This window comes from Ischnura elegans, chromosome X (assembly GCF_921293095.1).
Source record: "Ischnura elegans chromosome X, ioIscEleg1.1, whole genome shotgun sequence".
Lineage (NCBI taxonomy): Eukaryota > Metazoa > Arthropoda > Insecta > Odonata > Coenagrionidae > Ischnura > Ischnura elegans.
In genome coordinates, this window is record NC_060259.1 from 90,989,593 (window position 1) to 91,002,809 (window position 13,217).

At 39.6% G+C, this 13,217-nt stretch overlaps 1 protein-coding gene across 1 annotated transcript in view; it reads left to right on the forward strand.

The window, feature by feature from the left end:
- The window catches only part of LOC124170909 (beta,beta-carotene 15,15'-dioxygenase-like), a 45,074-nt gene that overhangs the window by 12,196 nt on the left and 19,661 nt on the right, over window positions 1-13,217 (forward strand). Inside the window, exon 3 of the mRNA XM_046549957.1 lies at window positions 11,801-11,941. Coding sequence (XP_046405913.1) covers window positions 11,801-11,941 — 141 coding nt within the window. The remainder of the gene's footprint in view (window positions 1-11,800; window positions 11,942-13,217) is intronic.

Here is a 13,217-nt window from a genome sequence, read left to right on the forward strand (position 1 = left end):
CCACATACTTTAGCTGTAAATTGAAGTGTACTCTTAGTGACGAATATCGAGTTAGGACCTAAGTATTGTGTTTCTTACTGCACATCTTAGAAAGAAACATATGTTTATTTTGTAAGTACATCTTTATTCAGGTATTCTCTGGAGTTCTCGTTTGAAATATTGAGCGAAATTGAAATTATCGCGCCTGACCGGTTTTTATTCCATGAATTGAACAAAACGTAGGGGAGTGAGGGGCAACAGTCCGCATGGGGCAAGATTCCTTTTCCGAACTATTTCTCTAAATACCTGGATGATGCCACTTGTACTCGATCAGTTTCATTAACGTGACCAAATGTAACAAAGGGGTGCGTTTAGTGGAAGACAACGAACGACAGAACGTGAGTTTTTCTTATTTTTCAGTTTTACGCAACGTTTATCTAATTTGTAGGGCCGCGTAAATTTTATATGTGCTTTGGGTGTTTATTTAATTGTTGCGTTTCTCCAGCATTCCTTTATATGTATTCTTTGTCTAAAAAATTCATACAGTCAGCAGGTTCGCAGCCCACTATGTGGTTGTGTTATGGCGTATTAGGTGTAGCAAGTGCTGTTGGGGCAAGAGTCCTGGGGCAAGTGTCCGCATGCGGACTCTTGCCCCACGGGCGCTGACTCCTACCTCACTTTATAGGATTGCTTTTTCTATAACTTCAGAGTTTCTGCCATAAATATCATATTTACTTTTTTAATAATTGTATTGGAAGAAAATGAAGTGAATGTAAAAAAAACATGTGTACTCTTGCCCCTCTTTCCCCTATATGATCATTTTCAACTTTTCAAGGTACAAGTAGTACAGGTACAGTAGACTCTCTGCAGTTTCGGTTTGAGTCGTTCCTGCCTTCAAAGTTTTACTGTATGAAAAAGAATTGATGCCGGCTCTTCAGCCAATTGCATTAGAGGACTTCTAGGGAATGTTTAGCTATATTTCCTTGGCAGAAGACACTTTTTATCGCCACTCTTCCACTTCTTTAGCTTGGAAATTTGAACCTCCTATTTAAATAGATGGGATAATTCAACACATTTTGATACGTACTTGGTGGTCCTCCATGAAGAAGAATATACGAAATTTCAATCTATTTCAATAAAAACTATAACCTTGTTTTCATTGACGAATCATCGTTAATGAACATTCTTAAGATATTGCAATGCCTTTGATTGAGAAAAAACATGTCTCATTTTTCTTTCACGCAAGGACTACGCTAGATTTTGACGCCTAGCAACTATAGAGCAGAAATTATTAAAATGTGAAATTTTGCTTAAATATTAATCGTTTCGTTATTTATCGTCCACGAAGTTTTACTTTCTGGAATCAACTAAAAATGTTCCTTAATCCACTCTGGCTGCTCTTGTTGCGTATTAATTGAAAACATACGGAAATAATTAAAATCAAGAAAGCAGCTTCTAGGTGGGAACTGATCCCTCGATATACCGTTCTCCAGAATTCGGCCGCAACCTATGCACCACAATACCCTGTATCCCGGCAGCCCTTTCTCGAGTTGACCTGGAGCACCATTAGCTACGAATGAAAAATAGTTTTAATCAGCCACACTAGACCTCATCCAACGACAGACACCCATCCGCATTGTTCATTCCGCACAACAACATTATGGCGTCTCCTTTGTCGCTCATTTAAAGAAACGTGTTCTGGCTTGCTAGTTCACTTCCTCATCTACGCCCAACTTTAAATAATTGCGGAGCAGACATGAAAGTTTCATGATATATTCCATTGTTCAATGTGCCATGCACAAGCGCACCTAGGGAAGATTTTTCTGTGAGAACAATTTTAGGGAATTAATGTTGATTTTACTGACTACGAGGGTTAATTTTTATTTTTTAATAACATAACAAAAGCAGTGAATTCTATGTCGACCTTTTTTCTTTTGCTTTTTTAGTAAATTAAACCCAAGATATTTATTAAGTATAAAATTTGTAACGTAGCACGGAAAAAAGTGCTTTTAAAAATTCTTTACTTCAGTCTTTTGTTACACTTCATCCTCTTCTAATTACTATATTTTTAGATGCAAATTTATCCAATTTTCTTCTATTTCAAAAACAGAAATTATTGTAGTAGCCAGGCGTAAACATGCTTTCAATGCATCTACATCTACATACTGCCCCAATGCGAGCCGCCTCAATAGGCGTATGGCGGGGGGTGTTATGACACCGAACGTTATTTAATAAAAAGGAAAATGCTCAAACGAAGTTTCACATAGCATTTATTAAAGTTGTTTGTTATTGACTGAGGAAAAACGAATTCTCATACCTATCCGTTCGGTAAAATATCTTTCTTTATTTATCGTTCCACTCGGACGAGAAAATACAGTGGGATTCTAGTATGATGTCTTTCGTCTCGCTCTGAAACACAGCTCAAAATCTATTGTGTTGAGGCTAGTTCTTAAAATACTAACTCAAACTCGAGGTTGAGGTGAGAATCACCGAAGTAAAGAGAACACTCAAGATATAGTTAGGTTCTGTTTTACGACCCTAAGTCTCCGATGAAACTGCGGTGGGATAGTTTTAAGTATACCGGGACTAGGCACGGTGATAACTTATACGGGAGTCACCCGCAATGCTCAATCGTGCGAAAGATCCACAGGGAAAAAATCATCCGCCTTGACCGGGATTCGAACCCGGATCCCCCGATTTCCGGTCGAGTGCTTTTGCCAGTTAAGCTGCCGAGGCGTCATTATTCCCTGTGCATATATTTTTTTCACGGTTATGTCCAAAAATTATCCACAGGTAAGAATGACGCCTCGGTAACTTAACTGGCAAAAGCACTCGACCGGAAATCGGGGGATCCGGTTTCGAATCTCGGTCAAGGCGGATGATTTTTTCCCTGTGGATCTTTTTCTTACGGTGGCTATGAATTCCAAGCGGGAGTGTTGAGAGGAAAAGATCCTCTTGTGGGCTAGGGGAGGGGATTGTTTGCATGGATGTTGGGTGAGTTTACGCAGTGGGGAGGCGCTTTAGGGGAGCTGAGAAGTGGGTGCGCAGATGTTGGAGGCGGTGGGAATGAGTGGCGCGAATAACTGGACACGAGCATGCGGTGAAGAGGAGAGTGGATCTAGCGCTCGGCCCAAAGGACTAGTGTCGTCATCGATCGACGACCTGCTCGCCATTTGAAATGTTTAATGAATAAATGTAATCTAAGATCACATTGATTGGTAATGACGAGTGACGAGAAAAAAACTGTGGTCTTTAGTTCTGCCGTGAGAGCCTTTTCGAAAACGTGAACTTTTAGATGTAATTTACAGAAAATTAATCGCGAAAGGCCGATCATTTGAGTCGGGAATACGATGAGGTACAAAATAAGAAGAGCGTACGTGGACTTTTTCATGAATTCATTTCCCGGCTGACTCATCAATATTTTTTTTGGAATTCTCGATGGGGATCTGATTACAAGAGAGAGAGAGACCCTTATTTATTCGTTTTTCGATCCATTACCCGATAATCTAGCTAGTCGCGACATCGACGCTCTCAACCCTTTCCCAAATGAGTTGAGGAGGTCACGAACTCATGCGAAGCAGTACACCGCTTCTTATTTACTCCTCGGCCTCGTGCACGGGTCTCGCGTCTTTAAATTCTTTTGAGCGATTTTCCTCTATCATTGAAAGGTTTACCCTGAAAGAGTCAATGAACCGAACCTCCAATGATGTCACCAACTCATGAAAGCGGGCAGCGGTAACTTCCGCGTGTTTGTACGAAGTATTTGTTCGTTTCACCCGAGGATAAAGATCATTTTTCCTTTTCACCATGGATTGCTGGAAAAACTTAACAGTTAAACATAACCAAGCTTAATCCATAGTCCTATTTTTAAATACATTGCATTTTTCTCGTTTTAATTCGCGTAACTTATTTTGGGGTAACAAAAGAGAAGTCTTTCTTTAGTTTTTTTGAGATCAAAGATTGCATTTTCTTTGCTGTAAACGAGTCAGGATGCAGGTATCGTTTGTTAGCATCAAATCTCAATAATGTGTATTCAAATGACTCACTGTATATTCACTCATCAGTTATGAATTATCCTCCAACAACACATTGCGGTTCACTGAATTTCACCATCCTCGTCCACCAAGGCAGTTCACAATCGATGAACGTCATCGGTAGATAGCCATTTTTTGTTTTCTGATTAATGCACTATTTTTTTCTGATTAATGTTCTGTTACTCTTACTTTGTTTTCCATCCACGAGGTGTAACAATTGACCACCACCACTGATGATCAGCGATCATCGAAGACTGTTTGTTCTTAAATATAGCTGACATTAAATCTTGCCTCCCCGACCGGGTTTTGCATTGTACATGTCTTTTCGTGGGTAGAAGAATTTTTTAGTGGATTCGTTTGAAAGTTACGCTTCACAATGGAAAGTATGTTCCATGACCTCATTTAAAAGGGCAATAGCGTACGCAATATACCCAAGGCCTTTTCGATTGCCATGAGGATGTTGCCCTCAGGCCCTCACAGTGATCGGAAAAATGGGAATGATAGAGGTGATTTTAGTGCAATGCAACCTCTGTTCAAGGACACGTCTGACTTGCGGACGCCTCTGACTAAGGGTGCCTTCACAGCTCTGCGTTGCGATAACAAATGAAAGGCAAAAAGCGTCGGCTCCTAAAAATCGGCCTGGGAGCATGTCATCTTATGATTTCGAGTCAAACACACAATGCATATGTTGTTTTGTGCAATTTTACAAAATGTAATTTCTTAAAATATTCTTCTTAACTATAAATAGAATTTGAAGATAAAATGGCGACCATGAAGTCGATAATCATGCATGTAGTGATGGCCCTTGCCTATGAATTATTATCACCTTAAGATTTTTTTTTCCTAACTCGGAGTATTCGAAAAATAACAAATTACATACACTCAGTGAACATGAGTAGCATGGAATGTTAACAGGAATATTTATTTATGATAACTGTTGTTCAAACAGATTGTCCTAGTCATGTTATCTAAATAGCTTCAACTGAGCAGATCATGAGGGCACAATTATTAAATATAAATTGGAATTTAATCGACCGTAGTCACCAACAAGGAGCTCTCACGTTGTATTTAGCTTGCGATACCAGTGACGGGTATGTGTTATGCTAATCTGTGCTCCTCAGTGATTGTAATTTATTTACGGTTAACATCTATCTTACGTTTAGGAAAGATACGAAAATCTATGCTTAACACTTCAAAATATAAGAAAATAATGAAATAGATACCATTTGTCACTCCCATTAGAGCTTATCTTACATATTTGTATGCCTAAGCTTCCCATAAACAAACACCAATTCGAAATCGTCGGCGTACTGCCGCCTTGACGCAGAGAAAATCCGACAGGTTCAAATTTTCTGCGACGACGCAGCGAGCTACAAGTTATTTGGTTTTTGAAATCCTAGTTTAGACGAATGGCAATGGTAAATTTTATCCTCATTTGAAAAAGGCCAGATTTGCGCCCATGCGATGCCACTCAACGTGACGTCACAGGGGCCTAGTTTCTATACGAGTAGATAGGGGTTTTACATCGTCAGAGATTACCAATGCATGAGTGCATGCATGAGTCACAGAGCTCAGAGAAACACCTCTTAATAATCACCTATTAAAACTGCCTAAGGTCGGAAAGTTTTCTTCGTTTGATATGGTATTAATAATCCTTATTTAAGCCAAACGCTACCAGCTAGCATGGTACTCAGCTACATGCTAGCTGGTAGCTGGCATCCTGCGTCGTATCAGCGCTCAAAGCCTCGCCCCAAGGTTTACCTCACTTGCGGCAGCGGGAACCAAACTACGTCACGCGGAGATTTCCCGGCATTCATACTTTCCCGTCGCGTTTTCGCACGCTTGAAAATTTTCACTTTTCATTTAATCGCGAAAAATAGATATCGTCATTTAAAAATCTAAAAGCGTGAAATGCGTACTCCAGGAGTAATAATCTTTCGATGTAGGCAATAAAAATAATAGAAAATCACCCTATTGCTGGGGGAAAGACTGATAATGATCAACCCAGTGCAGATAAAGCAGAGCACATATGATGGAGTGAACGAAATCGTAACCTGGAAATGCAAATCCCTAATGGAAGAGCACCAATCACCAGTGAGTGCATGCATTACGTTAATTTGTTATTTCAAATTTATCTTTAACTATTTAGAAGAGATATTTCAAATCGAAGGATTTCTTTCATCTACCATAAATTCTAACAGCATAATACTGGTGTGATAAAATTAAGCGTTTAAATGAAGTTATGCAAGGTTCGCCTTCAACTTACGGATACACTTTCTTGGACCGTTAAAGTCCGTTAGTGAGAGGTTTCACCATGCTTGGACTTATTCTTTTCACTTAGGAACTACATTTTTGTCACAATCAGCAGAGTTAATCAATGAGTAAATTCCACCTAGAAAATTGTCTTGTGAAACCTAGCAACGATCAATATAGTAGCTGAAATTATGGGATTGGAAGACGCAAAGCGTAGCTCTAAAGAGGGTGTAAAACTGTACCAGACAAGGCACATTCACTGACAAATGGAATATATGATCGTCTCCTGACGCATGTGTTTCTTGAGAATACGGTGAAAATCCGTCACTTGATTTGAGATTAGAGCCTTAAATAGTGGGTGCAGAGAAAAAAGAGCGAATTGATAAATATGATTATTGAAGCACTAGAAATCTCCAGAATTGATTATTAGAGGTAAAATTAATCCAGTCGGAAAATATGATCAGTTATTGTAGCGTCAATAAGTGAAGAGGGAAAGTAATGGTCTGAATATAATATAATTGTTTTTGACATTTTGCCGAGTACATATGGTTTCTATGGATTACCTACCAATAACACTGGTACTGTTTATTCAAAATTAATATTAACTATTGAATTATCTTGATATTTTCTTCCCTGAAAACTAAAATATTACGCCTATTTCCGGATAAATATCCATTTAATTCCTATCCTAAAGGTTTTATTAAATTTGATGTTTTTCAAAAATTTGTACCAACTTGAAATACATAACTGACATTTATGTCGGTATCGATTTTTGTCCCTCTATATATTAGTCTTATCGCCTGAAGAGTTCATTATGCCTCTCGGGCAAGGAGGATCTCGTACAGGAAAGATTGCCATTGAAGGTCAGGGCAGTCTCTGCCTCCGCGCCGGCACAGTATTCGCCTGCTTTTGATCTTGGGTTTGGAAGATGAAAAGCGTATTTCTAAGTGGTTTGTAAAATTACTCTAGACAAGACACATTCACTGACAAGCTAAACATATGATCTTATAATGACGCTTGTGTTTCTTGAAGATACGGTGAAAATCCGTCATCTGATATGAGATTAGAATCTAAAATATTGGACAGAGAGGAAAAAGAGCGAATTAATGAAAATATTTAGCGAAGCATCTGAAATTGCCTCTTGATACATTAACACTTGAATAGACGTATCACTTCCACCAGACCAGTTGTACTGTCTTTTTTTCCTGACGCAATTCTCGTTCAAACTTCAAACTATTGGACAAAAAAGATGGAAACCGTTACCCTGAAGATTTCAAGTAATACGCGAGTATTTCATGACCAAAAAGGCCGGTGGAGTGGGAGGGATGCCCTACCTTAGGCCCGTTTCACGTGGACGCGGGGCGCGGGGAGCCGTCGCCGTTGGCTAAATAGGCGCCCACTAAATCGGTCCGCGTCCGACACCATGTCAGCTGTGCATGGCTTATCAAGGTAGAAGAACGTCATGCTGCCAAGTGCAATTCAAGCTATTGCTGTATACCAGGTTAGAAAAAAGCGGAAGAAAAGTGCCCGTCAAAGGAGGTTTTGAGTGCACCCTATTGTGGCACGAAGAACATTAAAAGCCGCTTTACTGACCATATATCCTGAAATACGCGCAGATGAAAATATTTTTTCAATTATTTTCTGAATGTCAATTTCACTATCCATGGCAAAAAGACGCACTCGCTATGTTACCTCCAAGCACGCTCTAATAGGGTAGTTTCCTTCATCAAAGAAAACGAAAGGCATTGTCTGCGATTCGTTACCCACCATTAGTGTATTCATAATATACTAATCAATTGGTTTTAGAAATCCCAATTTAGACGAATGGCAATGGTCAATTTTAACCGCATTTGAAAAAGGCCAGATTGGCGCCAATGCCCACTCCACGTGACGTCACAGGGACCTAGTTTCTATGTACGAGTAGATAGGAGTTTTTTATCATCTGAGATTACCAATGCATGTATGAGGTACAGAGCTCAGTGAAACATGTCTTAATATTCACCTATTAAAACTGACTTAAGTCGGAAAGTTTTCTTCGTTTGATAAGGTATTAATAATCAATAATTAAGCCAACCGCTACCTGATAGCAGGGTACTCTGCTACCTGCTAGCAGCCTTCAGCGCTGTGGCGCTCACATCCTCGCCCCAAGGTCACCTCACACGGCGACAGCGGGAACCAGAATGACGTCACACGGACTTATCCCAGCATTCATACTTAGCCTTCGAGTTTTCGCGCGCTTGAAAATTTTCACTTTTCATTTAATCGCGAAAAATAGGCATCGTCATTTAAAAATCTAAAAGCGTGAAATGCGTACTCCAGGAGTAATAATCTTTCGATTTTGGCAATAAAAAATAATAGGAAACCACCCTATTCTGCTAGGTACGCATCTGCCGTCCGCGCTCATTAGCAAGCCCACACTGTGGCCCGTGCGTGGATGATCCGCGGGGCGGAGGGGCCACGCGGATGGCTCCTCCGCGTTCGGACGGTCCACACCCATGTGTAAGCGTCCATTAACGTCGAGGGAAGCTTATCCGCGCGCGTAGCGGACCGTCCGCGTCCTTGTGAAACGGGCCTAAGGTCATCCCATCCCTCCCACTCACCCAACCGGAATTCTCTCTTTTCCGTTGGCCCATAGCTTGTTCAAAACTTGCGCTGTCATCTTGAAAATTTCGCTCATTCGAGAGCAGCTTCATAAAATTCTTAGAAATATTCGAGGCATCTGGATACAGAAATTGATTGGTTGAGAGGTGTCTTTTTATGGTCCCTGAAAAGCTATTGGTCAGACGGACGGAAATACTGATCATGTGATTCAGGCCCACATTGGATAGTTAAAAGTTATGATGAATCTCTTTTCAGCTTAGTAAAATCACTTGTCTGTTTCCACACACTTTTATTTAAACCGACCATGGTTTCGGTACTCGTGCCATTATCAAGGTACGAGGCAATGGCAAGAGTTGCCGAAACCATGGTCAGTTTAAAGAAAAGTGTGTAGAAACAGACAAGTGGTTTTACTAAACTGAACATCAAAGATTTCCACCGCATCACGTCGGCCACTATCTTTGAATCTCTTTTCACTAATTGACGCTACAATAGCTAATTGCATTATCCGACGGGGTCAATTTTAGCTCCGATGACCAATTATGGTCTATATCAAGTCTCCTCTAAATATTGTCATTGACTCGCTCTTTTTTCTCTTTAAGTCATCAATATTTTATTCTCTAATTTCTCATCTGGTGACGGATTTTCACCGTATCTTCAAGAAACACAAGCATCATTATAAGATCATATGTTTCGTTTGTCAGTGAATGCGTCTTGTCTAGTGTAATTTTACAAACCACTTAAAAATACGCTTTTCGTCCAAAGCAGTAAGTTCAAAAGCAGGCAAATGCTGCGCCGGCGCGGAGGCAGAGACTGCCCTGACCTTCAATGGCAATCCTTCCTATACGAGATGCCCCTCGTAGCTCGACAGACTTACTAAACTATTCAGGCCTTCAAAGCCTAAAGACCTTTTTATACGGGGCACGTACTTGCACAATTTGACGTGTGTATTAAGGCGCAGTCAAAATTGCATCGTGCAAAGCGGTGAGTTGCTAGAACGCATGCGAGATTGCCTGGACGTGAGATGGCAAAATAGCCCCTATTCTAATTTCGTTCATGCATTCGCGCAATTCCATGCCATTTTAGAAATGAATGCAGCTCTAATCTACGAAATTCCGTGTCCCGTGTAAAACGGCCTTAATATACAGTATTTCGACGCAATATTGACCAAGAACCATTTGTTCAAAGGGCTTCATCGGAAAACTGAACATAATATTAATTATTTAAGTGTTAAATGGCATAAAATGTTAGTTTGACCGAAAAATCAGCGAAAAAATAAAGGGCTATACCAAAATTTAGCAAATCGTTTAATTTTTTGTTAGCGCAGCTTCGTAAAATTCTTAGAAACATTCAAGGCATCTAGAATTTGAAAGTGCTTATCGTGAACGTAAAATCCTAATTACTTGGGGTAAAACGTCTCGAGAAACGTTTGTTTAAGTAGCGTACACTGTGATGATAGGCCGAAGTAATCGGTCGATGAAATCATAGGCTCTTGAGAATATTTTGGCCTTGATATTCTGTAGTTGATCTCTTGGGAAATTTACAGATTCCCATTGCTTCTAAATCATGCGTGTTGGACTACTGAGCAATTGACTATAGTCAACGTAAATATTTCCTTTTTATTCTATATTTTGATTCCAAACGCCTTTAACAAAAAAGAAAAATGTTACCATTCACTAGGTTAGAGGCACTGACCTTGAAGTCCAAAGCTGACACCCTTGACCTTTCGCGTAAAAAATGGTCAATTTTAATCTCAGCGTGTGTGATGTGGGTCGCATGAGTTTTCTTCAGAAAACATTCCCGTTTGTAGCCTTGGTATGTATAGTATGTACCATTGGGTATAAATGCATCCGTTTTTATCTTAGCGTACTCCTTGCTGTGACATTAATACTCTCATAAGAAGTAAAAAGCGGACGAGTTACCTACCTTGCTCTATCATATAATCAAGATTGCTTTAGATTTTAGTCCGGTGACCCGAAGTTTTTATTTTCCATTTTTGACATTTTCACAAATTTTGTTTCGTTTTTATGGAGATACGAGGTAAGAGAATTGCAGCGTTTGTAGTAGCCCAGGGCCCATCCTTTTCCCTTTTATCAGATCAATGAAAGCTGGAAATTTGGAATAAGGCATATTTTTATGGACAATAATAGTGTTTATTCAGGCACAAAATTTGACTTTAAATTATTCCAGACCCGGAAATAAATTGTCCTATGTTACTCACCTTCTATCCGTCTAAAATTGAAATCTAGAAGCAGTCTGCATTGTAGGAAGACGCGGATTTTCGTCTCTGAAATATGCAATGCAAGGAAGAACAGCTGTCACATCTCTTGCCACTCCAGAATGCTAATAACTTCAATCGTTACAAAGTATCATAATTCTTTGAATATCTCTTGCAAGTTAGAAATAGAAAAAATTGCACGTATTATTGACAAATATGCTCCGATATGGTTGAAGTATTTTAAGTGTAACAGGTCATTTTGAGCAAGGCAAGTTTACAATCCTATTACATCTAACCGTATTTGCATTAGTAGGGTGGTAGTTATATTTAAGATCTCTAATTAGTATTTTATTTGTGTTTTGTAATGCATATTTTTCAAATCCAATCCCATTGTATTGCTTCCGCGGAGATAAGAGGTAGAAGAATTTCGCCGACAAGGCCCAAATTTTCCATTTTTCAGGAATATGACAGCTGAAAAGTGCGAAAAAGGCATTTTTAATACGGGCAACAATAGTTTTTATTCAAATTTAAAAAATTCATCTAGTTTAATTTCTGATTTACTTGTTTTTTATGTTTATCTGATATAATTAATATCTATAGATAATCAAACGACCCAAATAAGATAAAAAATGTTCATTATGTTCTAATAATTTTGTTATAAGTACTGTTTATTTGTTGAAATTATGCTCGGAAATGTATAATCAATTTTCGATTTCAGGTCACCTTCTCCAAAAGGTTTTTGCAGTCGGATGCTTATAAAAGAGCGGTTTGCGTTGGTCGACCTGTGTTTACTGAATATGGGACGAGGTCATATCCTGATCCTTGTAAAAATATATTTTCCAGAATGATGTCATCTCTGGTAAGTACAAAAACTTTTCCTCGGCTTAATAACGGGGATAATATGTGACATTAATGATAATATAATAAGTAATAATAAGATTCTTTTTTAACACTGGAGCTCGGAATTTGCGTTGTAGGAGGTTTAAGGGAAAGGAAGTGTCCTTATTAAAAGGTGAATTTTTATCATATACCTATGGCCTATGCCAAGATGAGCTCTACCCTCACCTATTCAAAGGAACCTCTGGGTTCGATCAAGTGACAGGAGTTAATACCCAAACGGATAGGCACGGACGCGTTCACCAGTTTTCTTTTATTGCCGATTGTGATAGAATTTGGTAAAAAGAGACGCGTATATTTCCGTTTGTCAATCCATCGCCTCCTTATCTATCTCTTTGTTGCGAAAAATCCACGGACACATAACCCTTTCGTAGAAGTCTATGACGTCACAGACGCTTGCCGAGCTGCTCATCGCTTCATCCCTACTCTTCGGCCTCACGCATAGCTCTCTCGTGACACATTGTCACTTGCACTCATGTGAGCGATTCTTTCCTTCACAGGGTGGTTCTCTCAGAACGAGTGAATGAGCCAAGACTTCAATGACGTCACCAATTCATGAAAAGTGGGCGGCAACTTTCGTATGTTTTCATTTCAACATTTTGAGAATTTGGGTGAAAGACGAAGGTTTTTCTTGTCGTCCTATATCGTCCTATGTCGTCCTGTGGAGCATCTTTTCCCTCCATCAACCGACCAGGGGCGGATTCAACATACAATTCGGGGGGAGGGGTCATAACCGGGGCCATGGTAGTAGGGAATACCCCCGGGGAGAGAGGGGCGCTCACCCTTGCAAATTTTTTAAATGCTCATATTTTTACGCATTTTGGAGCCAAAAATTTCATTCTTTTTACTAATAAGAGATGAAATTGAACAATTTTAGACATTTAACGATACAAAAACTGTTAAACTATTAAAAATTAAAACACTTTGTTAAAATTTGGAGGAGGAGGTCAAGACCCCTTTGAATCCACCCTTGCAACCGAATTTTTATAATGAATAGTGGTATTGAGTCCGAGTGAACGAGCCGATCTTAATCTTTAATCTTGTGAAGCTTCTTTGGAGGGTTTATTCCTGAGGGACGCCGAGCTCAACGCAGGAGCTGAGTTTGTCAAGAGCTTCTTAGACCTTCTTAGACGGTGCACCGGGTCGCAATTTTCTTTGACACAAACGCTTCGACGCTGTAAGTATAACAGTTCGTTGGTGCATTGAAACGTCGTCGGCTACAATTAACGCTGCTCCTG